At 40.5% G+C, this 23,467-nt stretch overlaps 1 protein-coding gene and 1 long non-coding RNA gene across 3 annotated transcripts in view; one reads left to right on the top strand and one right to left on the bottom strand.

Moving 5' to 3' along the window:
* Positions 1-21,294, top strand: part of LOC136169904 (cyclin-Y-like protein 1) — a 34,050-nt gene extending 12,756 nt beyond the window's left edge. Inside the window, exons 4-10 of one of the 2 annotated variants that reach the window (XM_065938147.1) lie at positions 3,199-3,299; positions 6,446-6,481; positions 8,624-8,675; positions 9,517-9,636; positions 13,478-13,644; positions 16,859-17,021; positions 18,148-21,294. In XM_065938147.1, coding sequence (XP_065794219.1) covers positions 3,199-3,299; positions 6,446-6,481; positions 8,624-8,675; positions 9,517-9,636; positions 13,478-13,644; positions 16,859-17,021; positions 18,148-18,264 — 756 coding nt within the window. In that variant the 3' untranslated portion in view covers positions 18,265-21,294. The remainder of the gene's footprint in view (positions 1-3,198; positions 3,300-6,445; positions 6,482-8,623; positions 8,676-9,516; positions 9,637-13,477; positions 13,645-16,858; positions 17,022-18,147) is intronic. The other variant, XM_065938148.1, reaches the window with a different exon arrangement.
* Positions 1-23,202, bottom strand: part of LOC136169905 (uncharacterized) — a 31,170-nt gene extending 7,968 nt beyond the window's left edge. The window contains exons 1-2 of the long non-coding RNA XR_010663458.1: positions 22,872-23,202; positions 9,086-9,234 (exon numbers count right to left, since the gene is read on the bottom strand). This is a non-coding gene — a long non-coding RNA (uncharacterized lncRNA). The remainder of the gene's footprint in view (positions 1-9,085; positions 9,235-22,871) is intronic.
* Positions 23,203-23,467: the final 265 nt, after the last annotated feature.

Raw genomic sequence — 23,467 nt, 5'->3', positions numbered from 1 at the left:
ATTCAGTATAATTAATGATACTGATTCAGACAATACTTTCTATTATACCTACAATTAAAATACTGTACATTTCTACTAAGGCCTTAAGAATCCTGTTCAAACTACTCATCCTGCCACATTGTCCATTAATGTGCAGTAATGTGGATGGAGTAGTTTACACTAATGCACTTCTTGTTGTTTTGTTGCTAAGTCAGACATGACTCTTGCAACCCGAGGGACTGTATCCCACCAGGCTCCCGTGTTCATGGACTTTTCCAGGCAAGAATACTGGAGTGGGTTGCTATTTCCTAATTCAGGGGATGTTCCTGATTGAGGGATCAAATCTGCGTTTCCTGCATTGGCAGGTGGATTCTTCACCCACTGAGCCACCAGGGAAGCCCCACGCTAATGCATAGAATATTACAAAATTTTAAGTTAAAGTCTTAATAATTATTAATAAACACATCTAAAGCTTATGGAAAGGGGAAGAAAAAAAGTGAATTTCAGCTTAATTTTTTTGATGGATTAAACTCAGAGGCAGTAGGCAGGATGGGAAGATTCACTTGGGTGGAGGCAGAATTTCAACAGGTGCTTGACTTTTAATGATAAGTTTTGGGGGGGATTGTTACTTATTAGTCTTCCAGTATATGATTTTCTAGTCTTTGCTATTAAACCTGAAGTCTACTAAGTAAGCCTTTTCCCTTCTTGTAAAGATTGTGGAAGTCCATCTGTTCTGTCCTTAGCTCTGAATGAAGGTAAATACTCTTCTTCATTGAACATTACACTATCAGTGAGTGGGTTTTGCTGTTTGATTATTGTATTTGCATTTTATATCATTAATCTTTGTCAGTGTAGTTTATTGAGGTTTTGAGCCAGTGATGATAAGGCTTTAATCATAAAGGACAGTTACCTTAAATTTTAAAGTGAGATGAGGGGAAAGTAACCTGTTGGCAGCTAATACATCCAGGCTTTGCTCAGAGGTTTTAATTCTGCCATCCTTTAGTGAATAGTAGATGCCAAAACTTTGAATCGCTTCAGGAGTAGGCCTGGAGAAATGTTCACTATTTCTTTGGTAGGATCTAGCCAGTAGTCTGTAGGTTACTGATAGACTAAATGAGCACCCATAGTCTGTAGGGCTACGTCTGATTAAACTTCTTAAACGTTTCAGCACTAATATTTCCGAAGATAAACAGATATAATTTATAATAAAGAAAAAGTTTTAATAGAGAAAAACGGGATAAATGTTACCCAAAGCCAAAGCTCTACAAACTAGTCTATATTTTGGTGCATTTTCTTACTATTTTTATTCCCCTCATAGATAGATTTTATAGTCAGAACTGACTTTTACTGTGTGTAATGTGTCATACTCTTAATAGTGTTGACCTTTTAAAAGATAACTTCATTTAGAATATAACTATTTGAATGAAGAGTTTTCATGCTGTGTCTCTTTTGAGATTCTAAAATTACACATTAACCAGATGACTTAAGGAATATATGAGTTTCAGTTTAAATCATTTCTAGCTTGAAGGAGAAATTCTTCCAAATAGTGGTACTTTTCAGGTATGTTATGTGTAGAACTTTTTGTTAATAAGGAGTAAGTGGCCTTGCCATAAAATACCTGAAACAAGCAAAACGGTGGCTTATACACCCATTTGGATAGTTCTTACTATTGGCTACTAGCAATGTTTATTTAACTAGCTCTGTATTTTAAAAAAACATTGACTAGATTTTCTCCTTGTTTCACCTTTGATGCGTTTGTGGAGGACACTGATAGAGTGTGACAGCGTGGTGAAAACTACTTTATTTTAATAGAAGGAAGGAAGGTTCATCTGAATTAATAAACAAAAACCAACAAAACCAAGTGTTAAAACTGTTTGTGTTCTGTGGTATTAAAGGATGCTATTACTCAGAGCTACTGACAGTGACTGGGATTTGATTATTGGCCTTTACTTAAAGGAAGAGAATTGTCCTCACATAGTTCAGGCTGTTTTAGTATTTGACTATGGCTGTGTTTTGGGCTCTTCACAAATAAATGGATACTTCTAAAGTGTTTTAAAGATAGCTTATTCTCTAGAGGGTCTGACAAAGCTCTTTGTCACCTACCCAGCACCACTGCAGATAGTTTGAATGTGTATCATTAGCATGATTTACCTTCCAGTTATAATCGATCTTAAATAATTGGTCAAACGCTTCTTGATTCCTAATTTGTCCCAGATTCTGTTCTCAGCAGCTGGAAGAGGAGCAGTAAGAATCTGTCACCTGGAGGAGCTTGCTTGCTTACTTAGGAGGGGGATACCAGGCAAGCAGTTGAGCCCATGTAACAGGTGGTGAAACAGAGGTGTAAGTGTGCAGAAAGGTAGAGGTTTGGTGGTGTGGCTGCTGGCTGAGGTTTGCTGGAGGTCGATGGGGTCAAGCTTGCTGGGACAAAGAGGAGGAAGAAGCCACTGCAGGCAGAGAGCAGCATGCACAAGGCAGCAGAGTGCCATGATGAGTGGCAGATAACATGTAGAGTAGAATTAATAAAACTGAGATGAGTGGAAAGTATTCTCTGAGGCTCTCCCTTGTGTAATAGAATGGCAGTCTTACTTAACCGTGAAATTCTCAGAGCTGCTTTGTCTGTTTCTTGGCTGTGAGAGAATCTTAAAGCTGTACCCTTTCATCCTCCAGATAAGGAAACTGAGGCTCAGAGAGATCTATGGCCTTCAGGTCACTCGTGATGGAGCAGCCCTGGCACGCCCAGCCTCTGATTCAAAAGCGCTTGTTTCCTCACAGTCTCCCAAACTAATGCATTTATGATTGGCGTTCATTTACTGCAGTGAAATGCTCTCACATCGATACTATATAAAGCATTGCATTCTATTGTAGTAAGTGAATAGAAATAGAAATCTCCGCTGCATTTCATTGCTTAAGGAAGAAACACTGAAGTCTTACTAAAAGCTTTCTCATTACTATAAAGGCAATTTATAATAGGTGCTTGCCAGGTTCATTTGTGGGTCCTTTTTCAAGAGCAGCAGTTTATACCACATTTCTCAGATCTTGCCTGTGGAAGTTAGAGTACAGAGGTTTCCCATGGAGCTGCACGTGATGCAACACTCAGCAGTTCATGCAGTATAAGGAAAATCTTAATGCTTTATCATTTGACATTTTAACCAAGGAAAAAACACACTTTTATAGGTTTAACTTACTGTGACATTTTCTTCTACCTCCCTTTCCCTTCAGGTATCTCCAGCGCAGCTTACTAAAAAGTATAGCTCATGCCCAACCATATTTCTAGATGACAGCACAGTCAGCCAGCCTAATCTTAGAACCGCAATAAAATGGTGAGTACAACTAGGTTGCCAAGGCTGAGTGGCAGACCCCCTTCATGCTGAAAGCATCCTCGCCATACATAATTTCATTCGTTTGGTTTGTCCTTTTCAGTGATCAGGTTAAGAAACTGGTGTCAACTCTATGTTGGTTTCAAGGACCTCTCAATATGAGTCTTCAGTTTCCATGTTAATCATAGAGTACATGATAGAGGGGAAAGTCAGCAAGTGAGAAATCCCAGGAAAAATGTAAACCTCATTTGATTCATTTCTATTGTTAAGACAATGTTGAACATAATGAGAAACAGAGGTACCTGTTTATTGTATGTTTCTAGAAAAAAATTATTTCTTTATGAGTTGGGAGAGTCCTACAACTATGTATACTAGTTTGGAAGCTACCATTAGAAGAAGGAACAGCTTGTCCCCTACTGGCACCGAAGTGAATCTGCAGTTAAATTTAACTGGACTTGGTCAGATTTATCCCACCGTGCATTTTTTTCCTGCAATATTTCTGTAGGAAATTTTACTTCTCCTTCCTCTCCCCCAAAGAGGGGGAAAATATATCAAAACCGTTTTAAGGGGCATACTCTCAAGCTTAATTTCTCCATAGATGAAATTTGTTCAACTGAGATTTTAACTTAATAGACACATTTAATTTTGTTTTTGTTTTTTTTAAATTTTTGTTTATATATGTGTATCTCTAACACACTGTATCAATCAAAGCAGAGAACAAAAAAAGAGATGAAATTTCAGAAATAAGGCTGTGGCCAGGCTTATACTTAAGAAGACACGAACAGTGTTACGATGACGAAAACTGTTCCTCAACTTCTGGAAGCCCCTCATAGTCCACAATTGGAGATGCACAGTTCAAAACACCCTAATCATGGGAATGTTCGTTTATTTAAGAGAGAGAATTAAAAACCAGACAGGATCCAGACCTTCCTACCTCCCTTGGGGTTGTCCATGGAACATTAACTAATGTCTTCTTAGCATATGAATGTTGACTTTCCAGAACAGTTTGGGAAATGCTACTTGAAAATATTAGTATCCTTATCATTAATTTTACTTTTCTGTCTTAAAAATATAATTAGCTTAAATATTTAATTTAATTTTTAATGTGCAAGGCTTTTTATTTTTTAGCTATTTAAATGATCAGTAACTTCTAACTTTAATTAAAAACAACCAGTTCACAATCATAATAATGTAACTTTCTTATAATATTAGTTTTGGTCAAATCGTATTTCAACAAAAACTGAGCCCCATTGCTCTTTAAAGTCCTGAGTTTTGGCACTTCTCTCGTAATCACTGAATGTTTTTATTCAGCCAAGACTCTAAATCTGTGGGTTAAAAACTACTCTCACTGTGGCTAGACTCTCACAGCTTCTTTTGAATTCAAAAGAGCCTGATGTTCCAGTATGTAATTCAGAAGTAGTTTTAAAGATTAACCTTGCTCAGACAAGTAGGTTTCATGCTTTTTATTCTCAACCTAGTCTTAGTGTTTGGAAATACAGTAAATTTTTTTCTCATTAAGTTTTAAAAATGACCATTCACATTCATTATTGATGAAATAAAGGTTTACTGAGAAATTAATAGGGCAAATTGGCTTTTAGGCATGATTTTGAAAAATACATTAGGATTAGTTTTCATTTGGGGTAGGTGAGCCTTATTAGAATCACTTATGCAACTTTTTCAAGATGTATGTCTCTGAACACATACATGAATTCCACCTTTCCTCCCTGCCCTCAAGACACAGTCTGTGGGTCTATCTGCCTCTCTGTCCCTGTGTCTCTTTCTCTCACACACACACCCCTTTTGACAAGCTGAGGAATGATGTGTGAGGCGTGATTTCATAGACAAAAGCATCCTGAGAGATTCTGATCTTAACCCTGACTCATTCATTCCTAGACTTGGCTGCACGTTGCAGTCACCTGGGGAGCTTTAAATACAATCCTGTTGCCCAGGTTGTACCTAATGCAGTTAAATCAGAACATTTTGAAGCAGAAGCCAGGCAGTGTTTAAAGCGTCCCGAGTAATCCAGTGGCTGACCTTGGGGACCACTCTCTGCTTTGAGGGTAGGAGAAAGAGAACTACTTCTGATAATTGGTGGGACCTTGAGTAAGTCAATTTTAAGCCTTGATTCTCTTATTTGTAAAATGGGTTAAGTATCACATTTGTAAAATGGGTTAAGTATCATATTAGGTTCAGTTGCCCATTTTATCATGTAACTTTTAATTATGTGACTTTAAAATCAATTTGAAGAAACTTTGAAGCACTGTAGAAGTATCCATCTTTGAGGCTAACAGTGTTACAGGCCTTTCTGCAAATGCTAAGATTCTATAGACCAGTTACAAAGTTCAGATTTGCCTTCTCTCTATTATTTTGAGGTTCATTTTAGATACTGAGAACAAAGGGAAGCAAATACCTTAACCAGGGAACCCCTTAGTTGCCTAGTACACAGCATCTGTGAGTAGCTTAGGGCTGCAGTCATGTAAAAACTACCTGAGGTCTGGCACCTGCTGGCTGGTTAGACTTTATGTAAAATACTGTGGAGATGCTTGTCGTCAGCAGTGCCCTGTGCTGCCTTGTGCCGCCTCATAGCAGTGCTCATTTCAGGGTAACTAGGCCTATCACCAGTTTTGTGACTAAAATTTTGCTATTAAATTTCCTAATAATTATGTGTGAAAGTGATTTTAAATCCTGGAGCACTTGTATTACTTACTTTTAGAGAAATAATGGAAAATAGATGTGTTAGGGGGAATACCGAACTGAATCAACTGAAATGCAGTGCCTAACAAAAAGCCACACACACAAAATCTGTATGGCTTAAATTTAACCATGTGGATAGATGATGTAACTTGTATGGGATGAGAGATTCTGTGCATAGAAGGACAAATGACCGGGGAAATATGTAATAATTTATATATTATAATAATCAACCCAAACATGTCTTCTAAGAGCACATCTATATTTTGGGTCTCCTAATTTTGCTAAAAGCCAAAGAACCTAAAACATGGGGGATACCACCTATGGGTACTGCTCTGAATTAGGGGGTGGGGGCCACTGGGCATCTGGATGGTCTTACCTCTCTGCCAACCCTTTAAAATGTCTTCAGGCCTAGTGTGATAAAAACCAATTATTACAATATTTTTTTTCCTCCACAGTGTGATCTCAGCAATATATTACCACATAAAGAACAGGTGAGCTCTTTTAAAACCTGTCTTGTTATTCCAGCTAATTAATTTACACAGTATCAAGTTTAGTGTTAATAACAATAGACAGTATTAGAGTAAGCTTTTACTGTTAGAGTGCTTTCATTGCATTATTGAAGTGAATCATTTATTTTTATTTTGGGACTCTTAATTCTTTAAGTTTTATGTGGTTTATATGGATATTTACTGTATTAGAAACTGAAATTTAAAATTTAAAAAATTAAATCCACTGTATGTTAAAACAGGCTTTCCTTAGCACTGCTGAAGTTTTGAGCTGGATGAGGCTTTGGTGTGGGGTGCCACCCTGTGTGTCGCAGAGTATTTAGCAGCACCCCGGCCTCTGCTCTGTAGCTGCAAGTAAGGTGATCTGCTTCTCTCCACATTAGGACAGGAAAACTGTCTCCTGAGGGATGAGATCACCATCTGACTGGGGACCCCAGTGTTTAACATAAGTCATTTTTTTAACGAAAAATAACCGTTTTCCACAACAAAATAGTGGAGAGGATAGTATCTCATTAATAGGAGACAGTTGATTCTCATGTCAACATTGTCTTCAGTCATTTGCTTTGAAGAAGCAATATGAAGATCCAGCTACATGCAGACATATAGTTGGGAAAAGGTGAATTTTTAAAGCCTTGAGATAATTGGACATATTCTTTGATACTGTCCCCAAAATCCACATGTGCCAGTTTATTAAATTAGTTAAGATGGAGTTCCAAGTCATTATCACTGAACTTGAGGTAGATACTATGTTAAATTAATGCCCATTGATCTGTCATGCATACTGAGTGGATCTTTTTATCTGTACATGATTTTATAATATTATACCTTGTCATTTGCAAAGTATTGGTTCACATGTCTTCAGACAGTGTCAAAAACTCACTCTTGTTAGTATCACTACCAGTCTTATCGGAAAAATCTTTAAGTATTGGTAAATCAAGCTCGCCATAAATAAAGCTCACACTGAAAGGTACAAATGTTCCAAAAATCCTAATATTTTTAGCTTGATGGTTTGAATTTTATCATAGGCAACAAATAGTTTAGAGTTTTCTTTGAAGTGACAGGCTCACTTTGTTCGTTTTTGAAAAAATGACTGTCAATTGGTGTTTCATGAAAAAAGTGGTTTAAATATGATGTTCTAGGGGGAAAACAGTGACTTGGTTACCAGTAAGTTACAAGTGCTCTTCCTTAGCACAGCCATATTCCAGTACATACAAGTGCTTAATGCATACTTTCCACTTACTCAGAATATGAAGAAGAGGAGTAAAGGTTTAAGAACACTTAATTTTACTCTTTCATCATGGATGTTCTTAAGTGAAGCAGATTTTTTACATTCATTTGGCCAGGAATAAGTGAATGACTTCTAATTTAGTTTCATACCACTGCCTTGATTCACACTCAGAAATGAGCAATTTTACCCACTTTTGCTTTTATACAATCATAGTTAAGTGTCAAACAGTGTAGAGGCAGGTGATGTCTTGGTATTCTTATAAAAAAAGTTTGACCTCTTGGACTTACAGGATTTCTGAAGAGGGGCCAGGGGAGATTCCCAGAGGCCTATAGACCACATTTGCAGAACTGCTGTTTAAATGGGCACAGTGCAGAAAAGTGTGGTGGAATTTAAAAGAAAAAGCCTGGTCTCTCTTAAAAGACAATTAAAATTTTTAACTCAAACTATTTAAAAGAGACAAGAAGAAATAAACAATAAGAATATAATATGAAGAACAAAAGGGGGTGGAGACAAGAAAAAATCATGAATCTCATATTTACATTCATTGAAGTTAGAAGACTTTATTGCCCACTACTACCACTTGATAAAATGTTCTTGTATATTCCATTGTGAGGTTAGTGAAGTGGAAATGTATTGGTCTACGAACATTGCCTGTTAGAAGGGGTCTGTGTGGGTAAAGGCAGCTCTGGCTGGTTGTAGAAGAGATTTCATGCTACTTGGTGTGCTGAGTATAAAATAGGTCAGAAAACCTTTCTAAGGGCAGAATCCAGGAGAATATGTAAAACTGTTTGCTTTATTAAGGTTAAGCTTCCTCTTCTCCTCTCTCTACTTTTAGCAGATATTTTACTAAGCTAGTAACTCCTGAATTAATTTTTAAAATACACATTCTTATTTTATAGAGATGCCAACAGGTCCTTGGACATTTTTGATGAGAGATCACATCCATTCACAGTAAGTGTCACTTTTATTGAAGGTGTATTTTTCTCTTATTACAGTTGTGTTTATTTCATGCTGATTTGCTTTGAAATTAATTACTAGAAGAAAATTATTGCCTCCAGCTCAAAGCCAAGATTGTCTTCATTTAAGTCTTCTTCCCCCACCCCATATTATGTCAAGTAATTTTACCAAAAGCATGTTGTGTCAGGGGTGTGACTGATAAGAACCAAGTTACGCTGTGTATGACGAATGAGCAGGTAAGTAAACATACCCAAGTAACAGAAAATGTAGCTTTTTACAGGATGATTTTCCATAGCATCTCACAATATAAACATTTCCTAACACATATGTAAGGCCTCTAAGGAGAAAATTTAAAAACTGTTTAAATTTTAAACTAATTAAAATGACAGGATTTAAAAACTCACTTCTTCAGGTGCTCAGTAGACACATGTGCTGGTGACCGCTGTGTAAGAGAGCACTCTTAGAGCCTCTGGTTACAGGACAGTGGAGAGGTGTTTCCATAGTTGACTGCAGAGAAGTATGACGACGTACAGTGATCAGCAAGACTTTGAGCCTAAAAATAGTTTGCGTTTGGTTAGAATTCTTTGGGGAAGAAGGTGAAAATACATTTTCTGAGGTTGTGCTTGCATTTTTCTCTAATGAATGGTAGTGAGTATTGAATCACTATGGTACTTTAGGATCCAATTGTTTATATTTAAAAGACTACAAGATATGTCACCTAGTCAAAATTATTTTAAGTAGCACGTGGGCCCACGTGTGAAGATTGCTATCTTGAGGGTACTTTTAAGTATTTTTCTTCAGTGGATACTTAACATTGTGTTTTTTCTTCTTTCAGCGAGAAAGGGTTCCGGAGGAGTACTTTAAGCATGATCCTGAACACAAATTCATTTACAGATTTGTTCATACTCTTTTCAGTGCTGCCCAGCTGACTGCTGAATGTGCAATAGTGACTTTGGTAATACATTTTTCTCTTAATAGAAGCATCTCTAGAAATTTTTTTCTTGTACAGAAGGTATGGGCCTGTTTTTCAAATGAAAGTAGGTTCCTGAAATGATCATCAGAACTTTATTAAAGAGAAATGTATCAAAAAGAATTAGAACATACAGATTTGAGCTTTAGTAATCATCATGATTTAAAATGTTGCCATTGCTTTTCTCATCACAAAACAGTTGATGTTAAAGGCAGCAGGAGAGACGTCTGGTTTCTCCTTCCACACCTCAGGACGCATGCGCACACAGGTGCACAGCGGCAAAGTGTGCTGGGTGGTGGGAGGGAGGCGGTCACTGAACTTCCTGGCCCACGGCAGGTGTAGATTCAGTGTGTTTCTGAGTCTCAGGCTGTGTTGCCTAGGCAGCTGTGATGTGTGTCTTGATTGAGACCGACTGCCTTCACCTCCCTGGCCTTGGACGGCAGTGTTAACCACCTCTACTGTCCTCTGGTGCCTGCGTGTGAAGGTGCCCAGGCCTGGGGTGTCGGCAGTGCTTGGAAAGGCTTTACTCCAGTTAGCCTGCCGAGCTCCAGCTGTGTGAGGACCTTTCTGTCATCCATACCGCATTCCTCTGGTAAGATTTTATCATTTGAATAATACATCATGCTCAGCTGAGAGGTAGTTGGAATTGCCCAGCTCCTCCCTGTAGCAGACCTGTAGGGGAGAGTCAGCGGCATGGTCTGAAGGGAGGGCCTGCGTCCACCGCTGCCCGCGCCCCTGCAGGCAGAGTGTAGGAGAGGAGGCTCCCCTCAGTGGGCCCCGGGTCAGACGCAGGCCTTCTCTTGGAGCTGCAAGCCAGTTACGGTGCTTCGTTAGCGTGTGCTTGAGAGAGGCAGGAGTGGCGCTGGCACGTGCAGAGCTGGGAAATGCAGGCAGGAGAGAGTGTGTGGGTTGGAAGAGGGGCCTTTCTTTGTAGACAAGTTAAGCCCGATGGACCTGTGAGACAGCAGAGTGACAGTGTCTAGCAGTCATTTGACTGTATGGGATTGGAGCCTGAAGCTGAGCAAGAGGCAGGGAATTACGTGTAGCTGTTCAAATGCAGAGAAAGTGCGTTAAATAGAAGTTGAGGAGAAGATAGATCTGTGGGGACCATCAGCACTTCAGGACACATCCCCAGAGGAGTGGCCGGAGTGGGAGGAAACCCAGCAGAGACTCAGAAGAGCTGCCAGGAGAGCTTGAGGAAGGAGAGCACGGCGCACGTGCCGAGTGCTGCCAAGGAGCTCCTTAGGGCATAGACAGGCACCAGATGCCTGCCTGTGTCACGGTTCTAAGTGCTGGGCACAGAGGAGAGTCCTTGCCTTTCTGAGGTGAGTATAGCAGACATAAGGGTTTTGTTTTTCTCTAGTTTTTATGGAGTATGGCTCATTTACAGTGTGTGTAAGTATCGGGTGTACCACAGAGTGTAAGACTTTTTAAAATGAGTATTTTAAAAAGATGACTGTTTGAAGTAGTAGTGAAAGCTAGAAAGACAAAGCAAGGTAAAGGGATGGAGAGATTAGAGGGGCTTCCCTGGTGGCTCAGACAGGAAGCAGTCTGCCTGCAGTGCAGGAGACTTGGGTTCCATCCCTGGTTTGGGAAGATCCCCTGGAGAAGGGAGTGGCAACCCACTGCAGTATTCTTGCCTGGAGAACTCCCCATGGACAGAGGAGCCACTCGGGTCCATGGGGTCACAGAGTCAGACACGACTGAGCGACTTAACGCATGCACGCTAGAAAGACCAGGAAGAGCCTCTTTACAGAGGTGAGATCTGAACCAGGACCTGGCTGGACTGAGGAAGATGAGGGGCCTGATAGCGCAGGCAGGGGGCAGAGCACAAGGCGCAGACAGGAACGGGTTCTGTGCTGAGGGATCAGCAAGGTGCCCCTGTGATCAGAGTAGGGAATGCGGGAAGGCACAGGCGATGAGGTCACAGAAGGACGATGGCCTCTCACACGGGGCCTCGTAACTAGCAGGCCACAGAAGTGACCTGTTTGATGGGAGAGCCCTGGCAGATGTTGAGCAGGCCCGTGAAGTGCACTTAATCTGAGAGGCTCTCCTGGCTGCTCTGGGGAGAACAGACTGTGGTTGATGCTCAGTGGAAGCAGAGAAGTTAGGAGGCAATGGCAGCGATGGAAGCCAGAAGTGACGGACAGAAGAGCAGAGCCGGCAGGTGACCAGTGAAAGTGGAGATGAGAATTCCCAGCAGACGGCAGTGCGATAACTCAAGCGGAGGTCTTTGGTCCCGGCAGCCAGGCGTGTGGCAGTCTCTCTCAGCTCTGAGGGCAGGCCTGGGGAGTGGGGCGCTGCGATGAAGAGTGCTGGCTGTTTGTCATGAAGGCAGCAGTGACCATGCCTCAGTAGTTTCAGCGGGGCAGTGGCGGCCAGGGGCAGACTAAATGGGCTAAGGAGAGGATGGGTCATGAGGAGCCAGTGTCGGAACATTTCCTGAAGGAAGTGTTCTAAGGGGTGGTGACAGATGGGCTGAGAACGTGTAAGAGAACATTGGAGAAAATCTCTGACAGAGAAGGGGGGTTGTTCAAGAAGAGATGAATTGTGGGAACAGTGTTCTGCAGAAATGAGAGGTGGACTGACTTCATTCATAGAAGAGTTAGCTTCAGGGAAAAGAAAGAGATGTCACTTCCACTGAGACAGGAGGGCAAGTGGTGTAAATGAGACCAGGTTTGCCTTTAGTGAAGCTGAGAGGAAGCTGAGGGACTGCCCCTAAGGTTGAACTGCCTCTACCAGTGCCATAATACAGTAGAGGGGCGGACCCTGTGGGAGACTCGTTCTTAGAGAGTACTGGCGCACGCGGAGTTCTCTGGGGAGTGGGGGGCAGAAGTTCACTAAGGGTATATAATCTCAGTAACCGTGTTTGAAACACAGTTGAGTTTGGAGAGCTTTGGCAGATCGGAGCTGTCAGTCTGATAACGGGACATTTTTCTTTTTGTCAAATGGCATATATTTTCTTCTGCAGAGGTAGCACCATCACAACTTATGTCTTTAATCTTTACTCAGCTGTTAACTTGGTCTGGTTCTTTATAGAATAGCCATTTGACACATATAAAAGAAGTCATGAAGTCATCCCACAGACTACCTGGCAGATTTAGAGGAGCCCCAGGGATTCAGACACCGGCAGCTCTTAACCACCTTAGAACCAAACAAATTGACTAAGTTGCAGAATATGTAAGACAAATGAGTTATGAAATAATGGAGATGTGAACAAAAAGCTCTTTCTGTGCATGAACCTTCCCTCAGAAGGCACCAAGTGTAAAGCACAGCTGCTTTGTGCTGCCTGTCCTGCTCTGCCACGCAGCAGCCACTGGGAGGCTCTCTTGACCACCAGTTATTATCTTCAGGTTCACCCTCTGAAGAGAAGATAAAGAACTGCTCAGTCTTACCAGAGTTTTACATACTCAAGCTTTATGTAAAATTGCCACGTACCCACCACCAGTATGGTAGGTACATTGCACACGGTAGGCACTCAAGCATTTACTGAACGTTTGAATCGATGCTGGGCTATACGTGCTGCCTTTTACAAGTGGGGAGGTAATAACACAACGCCTGTCTTTAGAATGCTGAGATGTCCTTTCATTCCTGCGACCAAAATTGGGTTGGAAATTCACATGGGCAGAGTAGAAATACCAGACTGACAGAAATATTTGCCTTACAACTGTGACCTGGCCTTTGGTCTTGGCTGGCCGAGCAGAAGTCTCTGTAGAACCAAAGAATAAAAGACATGTTAAAAACAGATGAAACCTATCATTCCTAACAATTCTATCATAGCCCTTAAACTGAACTAAAATCAAAGGTCAGTCCTCTACTTTTGCAGGTTTACTTAGAAAGGCTTTTAACTTATGCTGAGATCGACATTTGCCCCACTAACTGGAAAAGAATTGTTTTGGGAGCCATTCTTCTTGCCTCCAAGGTTTGGGACGATCAGGCTGTTTGGAATGTGGACTACTGCCAGATCCTAAAGGACATTACAGTTGAGGACATGTGAGTTTGTAAGGTTACGGTGAACTGTCTAACCATTTTCCAATACCTTATTTGCTCCCATAAAGTTTACAGCTTAAGAAATGTTACATGTTAAGAAAGGTTACATTGCGCAGAGAGCTGAATTAGGTATAAATATAAAATTAGACTTCTTTCTGTCTAGCTGTAGTATAACCATTTGTATTTCCCATCATTAATTAGTTAAATCTTGGTGTGTTACTGTTGTAATATTCTGCTTGATAAATTGAAATTACTTTTCTGGTGGTTTTTGCCATTTTACAAGCTCACTACCAGAACAGCATGGTGCAATAAATAACTTCACGTCTTTCTTAAAGCTGTCTACCAGGTCCAGTCTGTTTTTAAGAGACACATGTCTGGCCTTGGAAGTTAAGTGGTCACTGCTGAAGTCTTAGCACCTCCAGACTACTGAGGTTATAACTTCAACTTGAGTCACACATTGTATGTTTGTTTTTGCAGGTCTTTTCTTCTTTTGTAATCTGAGGTTGTCTCTAAGGTTCTGTTGTTACAGAAACCATGATGTACAGATGACCAAATAGAAAGGTTTCAGATCTCTGTGTTCTGTCTCCTCCGCTGTCAGGAGTGTTCCCCATGTTTAGAAGTAGGTCTGCTGAGTTAGGAAACTCCTTTGTCTCAGGTAGCCCAGGAAGTGTCAGTGGGGCCTCACCCGGGGCACTCAGCAACCACAGCGGTACTTGGTGGGGCCTCGAGTTAACTTGGGGGGTTCCTCACAGATGGCATGCTCCCATGGGCGTGAAACATCAGGCTTGCTGTCTGGCTGCAGGGAAGGGCCCCGAGGGTGGGAGGCAGCAGGAACCAGAGAGGTATTTGCAGCAGACTCTAGAAGTGCTCACTTGGCAGCAAAAATGTCCTTGTGGGTGGCATTTAGGAGAACGTAAAGGGGTACCTCTTTATTTTAGTGAACAGCAGAGGACGGTCAAGGTCATGGCAGGCAGTGGCAAGAGTTTGTTTTTGTTACCTTTGCCCCTGACTCTTAATTCAGATTTACCAAAGTGCATATTTACAACTGAAACAAAGAAGCTTGTGACTAAGAGAAGGGACCAGTGATTGTTGGTAGCTGTCAAAGTGGCTTTTGGTGAAAATGTCCACTTTGATGATAAAAAGTGTCATGGTGATATTGCTGGTAGCCACCTTAGTGTTTACGGCAGATAATTCGAGATAAGTAGAAGTACTTTTGGAATTTGTAGAAACTAAGGTAACATTGAGCACCACTATCATCCATCTTTAAACTGGTTCCTTGAAGGAAGGAAAATGTGTAATCATAAACACCAGGTCTGCCATGATGGCAGCTGAAATTTTCTCAGAACCTGCAACTAAGCTGACGGGAGCTCTGGGTCCAGTTACAGCATCAGAGAACATGCGGGGAAGTGTGTGGATGTTCATAGATGTGAGCCCAGTAGCACTGATGGCAGTGTCTAGCTACAGGAAGAAGCTAATTGTAAACAGCACTTTTCTGTGTACAACAGAATCACCAGGAGCTATGTTTGTAATAGGTTGCTTTTGCTTATGATCTTTGGAAACTGGAAAGCATTACAGCCAAGTGTTCAAGTCACATTTGTCTCATCCCCCTGCTGTTGGCTGCTATTTGTAATGGTCTCATTTTGAGTCTAAATTGAAAAATTGGCATCTATCAGCTTTTCCTTAAAAGTTTTCTAGCATCCATGTATCTTGTTTGAATATATTGAGCAGCTGCTGTTCAGAAAATTTGCTACACCTATAAATGGCATGCTCTTCAGTCATCTAGTCATTTAAAAAAAAAAACACAGAAGCGTATTCTGTAGTCCTAATGCTTTTTTCTTCAGTAAGTAAAGCTCTGTTAATAGACATGTTAATCCTATGAAGTACTGTATTTCCACACAATTAAAATGTATTAGTGGAAGAGAATATAAAAGGGATAGTGAAGTGCATTTATTCCTGTAGTAAACTAAGTCCTGATTAGCTGATTATCAAAACATTATCTGATTTACATTTCTATAGACTTATGGCCATATGAACAGGAAATTAATTTTGGAGGTAGGTTCAGTTAGGTTTAAAGTTCAACAAATGAGAAACCTCATTTCTGCTCACACTCTGCTCTCCACGCAGGAGAACATCAAACATTTGATGACTTACCAATGGATAAAAGATTAACACTTTAAAACCAGGAAACAAATATTTTGAAAAATAAGTCACTTTCATTTGTCTGGGTATTTATCATTTTTATATAATTAACTCTTTAAAGTGATTGCTGTTAAAGTGGTAAGACTTACTCTGATTTTATTTACTTAAACATTAGACAAGCAATGACTGGGTATGATCCCACAGGAGAGACCTGCCCCCAGGACCCTACTTTCCCACTGCATTGAATTCGGCCCCTGCGAGCCTGTGCACCTTCTGTCCTAGTCAGGGCCGGCGGACGGAGCACAGGGGGAGCTGCTCCATCGGGGCCATTGCTCAGGTGCATTTAGTCTAGCCAAGACGTCTCCCCTTAACCCTACTGCCTCCCATAGCTTAAAAAGTGCATCCCATCCTGTCCCAGGAACACCTTCTGGTCCTACTGGCGTTAAGAGGAACAGAAACTTGCATTCTGCCCTTTGCCACAGTCCCCTGCACTGGAGCGGGGGGAGGGGATTCCCTTTCGCATCGAGTGTAGCTTAACTATTTATTTATCTGAGATGAATCCTTGTTGCCTCAAGAGTGTTCTCCCCTCATAGATAATAGCAGTGGCTCTCCATGGCCCCATTTGTTGCCGTGGTGATGTGCCTACTCCTTTTCTTGGCGTGTCTCTACTTCAATAAGCCCCTTCCTGTTATCGGTGAAAATGTCTGCAAGTTCTCCAGAGCTAATAAACGGCATACATCATTCCTTTCATCTGATGACTATAACGGGGCCTTGTGAGTGAGCGTGGAGCATGAATGCCAGCTGCACTAATGGAACTCTGAAGAATGAGCCCCCGAGTCAGCAGCATGGGTGCATAAGAGGGCCATAACCTCCCCCCCTTGTCCCAAACTCCAAGTGCCAGGACGCAGGAAGAACCACAAAGAGCTGTACCTTGTTTGAACATTAGTGTGTTAATCCAGCTGGGGAGCCATTGTGTGTTTCCAAGCTGTATTTAGAGCTGTTGTGGCACAGAATGGGCTCTGAAGACAGCCCAGCTGACTAGAATTGTCCTGTGTTGGTTTGTCTTCTCCTCCCCCAGGAATGAGATGCACAGGCACTTTCTGGAGCTCCTTCAGTTTAATATTCATGTTCCCGCCAGTGTTTATGCCAAATACTACTTTGACCTTTGCTCCTTAGCAGGTGACAACAACCTGAGTTTTCTAATTGCTCCTCTTAGCAAAGAAAGAGCACAGAGCCTAGAGGTAAGACTGGGGATTCACTAACTGGGTTTTCTGTCAGCCACCAAAGCCAGCATCTGTGGCTGACTTACACTACGCAGTGACTAACAGTTTGAAGAGCTTATTAACCCATTGGCATCTTATTCCCTGTGTCTTTTATGGGTTAGACAGAGATCTCACATTATTTTTTAAAAAAAAATTACAGATATCTCTTATGTAACCATAATTCAGAATATTTTAAATCAGATTTAATTGTTCTTAATGGTTTTCCATTTGAACCTCCACACTTACATATAACCATATAGGAATAATTTCTTATAATTGTATCCCTAATCATATGTATCCCATATAATTACTTACCACTCTTAACTGCCTGAGCTTGTAGTGTGTGTTTGTGTGTATCACAGTTCAGCCCCATGAGTTTATTAGACCAGAAGCATCAGGGGCTAAGCTGTGAGACCTATACTTGGAAATTATAATGTGGGTTCAGAAACTGGATGTAGAAAGTAGATGGGTTTTTAATGGAAGTGGTAACATACATGGGATGAAGTAATTTGTAGTAGTGATTTGAAGAGTAATTTGAAGTAGTTTGTGATTTCTGGTGGGTATACAGCAAAATTTACAACTGAAATGAATACATATAAAGTTGGCACTTTTTCCGGTACCTTGGTACTTTAGAAATAAGACATTTTTCTACGATAATTTACATGCGTGTGAAATAGCACCTTGTAGTGCTTCATCACTAGGCCTTTCTTGCCCTCAGCACACACCTGCCTCATTGAAATGCTCTTAGTGGGAAGTAAATAATGAAGACTGAATAGAGGTTGAAGAGCTGGGAAACACTGACTTTGCTCAGGTGTGTTCATTATGCTTAAGGATCTAGTATGTAGGTAACATCATATTGCTGTTAGATGGGGCCTATTTTGGGAACCCAGTTTTTAAATATGTTCCTCCCTGCCCCAGCAATCTCATCATAGCCCTTGGAGAATATTATCTTCGGGAATCAGCAGTGTAGATATGAGCTATCCAAAGTAGCAGCAACTGTCAACCTAAATGAATGCAGATGTGTGGCTTATCAATGCTGCTTTCTTTAAGGTTGGGACATTTCCCCCCCAGTTATACTTATGTTCTCTCTGATTGACTTTCTTAGGCCATCTCCAGACTGTGTGAAGACGAATACAAAGACTTGGGCAGAGTTGCTGTGAGAAGGTCTTTCAGCGCTGATAATTTCATTGGTATTCAGCGCTCCAATGCCATCCTGTCATGAACAGAGAGAGGTGAGGGGTTGTAGCATCATGAACCCCTCGTAACAAGGACTGGAGAAATACCACCTCTCCTGCTCAGAAACCAGCAAAGTTAGTATTTTCACCTAGAAGAAAGACACTGAATTCAAGAGACTTGCAGACAGCAAAGGTTATGGTCATAGGAAAAAACTGGACCTTATCAAGGCAACACACTCTTCTGTCCTTTTTAATGTAAACAGAGTTACAAAAACCACTCCAAAGCTAAAAGCTCCCAACCCACCCACAGATATTTGCTTACTGTGTAGGCCAGTAACTGTGAACTATGTGAGGTTTTTTAATATTTAAATTTTTAGACTTTAAAGACTCTGTATAACTTACTTTTTCCTATTTTTCTCACCCATATTGCTGCATATTCCTTTAGAATCAATGCAGTATTACCATTCAAACATGGGACTCCTAACAACTCATAAAGCCACTTAGGAACAGCCTGTTGTAGCATTGTTAGGTTTTGAAGGATTCTTCCTCCCTATTTCATTGAAGCTGCTACTCATTTTTGGCAATCAGTTCAAATCAAAAAGCTGCTGAATATCACCTGTCATTCAGTCTTTTGCAAGCACTGCTTACTAGCCTGTTAGCATGTTTGGGATCATAAGCAGAGAAAGCATGTTGTTACCTACTTCTGTTGGGTCCGTGCTGCGTTTCTTGTTAACTCTAATGGTGTTTCTCATCTTCTGATGATTTTCCTCTTTGTTAAATACTTGTATTAAAGGATATTTTCGTAATTCCAGCCAACCTGTTAGTCCAGGAATAAGCAGATAGTGAAATAGAAGGTGTCCCAAAAGTCTTGGTGCAATTTTAAGTTTTAATACAGTGTGCTTGGACACTCCAGGACACTGCCGCAGAAGTATAAATGCTACAGATGCAAAATACCACTTGAAAGTTTACTTGAATTTCTTCTAAACTCATTTAGTTTTGTAAATCTTGGATGTTAAGCTTTTAATTTGAATTTTTTGTTTCAGTCCCTTTTGAAGATGGCAAACAATAGGCTGAAACAAAAGATTAAAATTAAGAGCTTAATGTTTAAAATTTACAAAACTAAATGAGTTTAGAAGAAATTCAAGTAAACTCTCAGGTGATGTTTTGTAAGTTTGTCGCATTTATATTTCTACAAGTATCACAGCTTCAAATTGCACAAAGACTTCAGGAGGATATCTTGGATCTTTATAGACCTGGCCTCCTCTTTTTAAAATAGTCCTTTGCCTGGCTGGGCTGTTGATCTGCTTGAGCACGGAAGTTTCTTTTTTCTAGGTTTGGTAAAGGAATTACAAACAATAGCATTAGTTCTCGGTAATAAACTGAAAGGAACTGGACCCTAGTAGTAGTGACAGGAAAGTAAGCAACATGAAACAGCTTTTCTGTTCTGCCTGTTAACCTGGCTGTAGGTCTGTCACTTCAAGTTGTTACTTGAGGAAAGATAAATCTTAGGAACCCTTACCTCAGGCTTTTTAAAACACAGGGTACCCCTTAGCCACCAGGAAGCCCATTAAAAGACAGGAAGGTCCAGTAATCAGTCTTTTAGGAAATTGGTAATGATGTCACCTAAACTTGAAACATTAAAAAAAAAATAGTGTTCTCAACTATGTAAAATCTTTCTCCTACCTTCTCAAACATAATCCTAGGAATTTTGCCTGTAAACAAAGCATTTCTGGGCCAGAAATATTTTCTCTCTTTATAGCAAGGCTTCACATTATATTGAGTGCCACAGGTTCCATCATTTTTAAAGGACAGAGACATAAATGATAAATAATGGATATAAAATATTACAGTCTACCACCTCAAAAAATATTGTTTATGGAGCTTGGAGATTCAAGTATCGATTGCAGTTTTATTTTGAAAAGAATGCTCCAACTTGTGTGGTTTTTCTTCCTCATGTTTATATTAAAAGAAAAGCTAATAAACTATTTTAATTAAAATACGTGGCTGTTGTGCACCTTCTCACTGCTCACATAACATCACGGCTCTGCTTAGCGCAAATGTTCTCAATCCGCTCTGATAGGTAGGCCTGAAAGCATTTTCCGACTACGCATTCAAAAGTTGCTTTGACCTTTGCCTTTAGTTAAGAGGCATTTATTTCTTCGGCTTATGTTCTTTTCAACCAGAAGATAATTTAGTACACTTAAAATCACTGGCTGTGGCGCTCAGTGGCATAGTGCATTCGATGGCACTTTGGAATTGTGTGTTATTATACCAACAGGGGAAAAAAGCACATTGGAAGATAAAAGGTAAAACACAGGAAGGAGTTACAGAAGTACTGGTGAATCAGAACGTGAGTTACTGAGGATTTCAAGCCACTGAACAGGAAAGAAAGTGGAAGAAGAAGAGGTAGAACTGCGGTTGTTATAAAGAGGGTGACTGCTAAACGAGCCATGTAATATACCAGATCACCATAAGGTTTCTTTAAGACCCTAGTCACTGCATTCGCGCAGTATTCCATCACTCCTGATAGTAGTGTTGTGTCTTCATCCACCTTAATTCACTACCTAAGGTCAGATCTTTTAACTTTGTTCTTGGTAAGTTGTCGATTAGGAGAAATAATCTGAATTAGTGCAGAAGGAGAGAAAAACTATGACAAATCACTAAGATAGCTTGTACCATGTAATAATATGCCAGTTACTAAGCAGAAATGCTGTCACATCTTGAGTGGTCAAAGGTTAAAAAAAAGTGGGGGTAGGAACACTGCTTGGACACGACTGTAGTTTGAAGACAAGTTAGAATCACTAAAAATTGCTCTTTCAGTGTTAATTCTAGAGACAATTACAGCCATTTTGATAAATGGAAAACTTAAAGGTTCTCATAAGTACTATAGGGCATGAAAACTAGTTCCTTACTAGGGGCCATAGGGTAGTGTTGAGATTTTATACCTAGGAAGAGTTTATTCCCTAAAGTACTAAGACTATAAAAGAATACCTCAACTCAAATTTATTTTCATTTTTAGTTTTTGGAATATACTGACAGTGCAATTTTAACTGGAATACTGTGAACTGAACTTTATAAGGACAAGACAAAGGTTTCAAATTTATGTTTGAACCAAATGAAATTGTCATTTTTCTACATTAAATTCACGTGGTTCACCCTAAGACAACTTAGGGCCCAGTGTTTCTGAGAAGTTTTTTCCATTCTGTATCAGATTCTATCATGACCCTATTCTATCACATCTAAAGTACCCTGTATGCCCATTATTGAAATTCAACATTACTACATCCTGGTTTTATAACAACTCATGTTTCATTTGTTAGTTTTCCCATTTTATAAGATATACCATTACTTGATTTTTTAAAAGTGCTGATGAAGTCAGTATTTACTGGAAAATCATTCGCTCTATATTTCAGGTTATGCAATGTTTTGGGAAGTGTTTCCATACAGCATGTAGGTTACCTGGACTCTTTGATCACACAAGCCGTCTAACCACGTGTAGAGTGACTAGGACTGTTCCTCGCCCAGAAGCTGTGGTCTGTGAGTTCAGAGCTACTAGGTAAAGCACCTGATGGCTGGCAGAGCCTCTCTCAGGCAAGCGCTAGTTTCTGTGCAGAATCTGTCGATTATCCCTAGCAATTACCAAGGATTAGATCACCTAAGATCTCAAATGTTGGCCACTTACCACCCTGGCCAGCCTGACACTGCCAGCAAAAATAAAATCCAGGAGCCCTTCAGCAAAGTCTGGTCCCTTGTACACAGGTGCAGTCTGGTTTCTGAGGCAATTTAGTCTATTTTAAATGGGTTTGGCAGGTGAGAGAACAATTTTTAGTTAATGTGAAACAAATTTTAAGAATACCATTTTGTGGTTTAGGGAACTCTAGGATGCAGAAAGAACTAGGAAAGTGAAATAGAAATTAAGAGGAATCCAGAGTCAAATGAAAGGTGGTTAACATTCTTTAAAAAAGGCCCAGGTAAATGTGAAGGGAGCTAGTAATTTGAATATTAGAAAAATTCAGCGACAGCCTCAGAACCTAAGGTAGTCAAGAATGTGTCCATATCTACTCAGATTGTTCTCCTAACTTTTTCTTAAAACATCTATTCCTTCATCCTAGCATTCTCATTTCCAACCTTTACTTCTGGCTCCCCAGACGGTGGCCCTGTATTTCCTCCCTGTGGGAACTGACTCTTCCAAGGGCAAAGGTTCAGTGTTTGGTCACCTCCCACTGCCCTCTCTCAAGAGGATCATCTCAGCTTCACCCTCTAACTTTCTGCTAGTGCGAAATGTGGCAGTGCTTGATGCTGGTTACTACTGTGATCCACTTTCAAAGCCTTAGCAGGTTCCAGGAAGTACAGGATTTATATGGCTCACAGGCTAACTGGTCCCTGTGATCCCCTTTAATCAACTACTTGGGCCCTCCTCAAGGTGCTTGTCCCCCATCTGCTGCACTCAGTCCCCTGACCTGCCCACAATTCTAGACGTATCACCTCAGGCTAAGCAGCAACCCCACGTTCCAGACTCCACAACTTGTTTCACCTGGCGTTAGGAACAGATGCCTCACTCTTAAGGTAACCCCTCTCATCCAACGGAGGCAATTCCATCCCAAGGCTTAAAATCAAACTGCTATATCCACCCCCATCCCCTCCAGAGCCTCACCAGTTTATTCCCTTCTGCTTCAAAATTGCATTCATCTTCCCAACATGAGGATAGGGCAGTTTGACCTTGCTTGGTCCTTTACGTGTCCCAGTATCTCACAAGATGTGATCCCTAGACCATCTGCTTCTCACGGGCTGAAAACCTGTAAGAAATGAGTGGAGTCCTGGAACAGATAAAGAAACATTAGTAGAAAATCTGGTGAGATCCAAATGAAGTCTGGAGTTAATAGTAATATGATAATCTTGACTTCAGTTTAACAAAAGTGCTATGATAATATGTTAATATTAGGGCAAGATGTATTCATTTTTGCAAGTTCTGTGTAAACCTAAAGTAATTCTAAAAGTTTAAACAAGCAAACAAAAAGAACCACTTCCTGGACCCTAGACTAAACGAATCTCAGTCCTGGAGCGAAGCCAGGAAATCTACATTTCTAATAGGAACCCCCCAGTGATTCTTACACAGACACAAACTTGAAAACTAGTCTTTCAGTTCTCTCCCATCCCATGCCTGAATGGCTGCTTCCTCCTCATTTTATTGATACTTACCTTAACCTGGTTTAATCCTTCAGATCCTCTCAACTCTAAAATATAAATACT

This window comes from Muntiacus reevesi, chromosome 5 (assembly GCF_963930625.1).
Source record: "Muntiacus reevesi chromosome 5, mMunRee1.1, whole genome shotgun sequence".
Lineage (NCBI taxonomy): Eukaryota > Metazoa > Chordata > Mammalia > Artiodactyla > Cervidae > Muntiacus > Muntiacus reevesi.
This window is presented reverse-complemented; position numbering and strand designations above follow the sequence as displayed.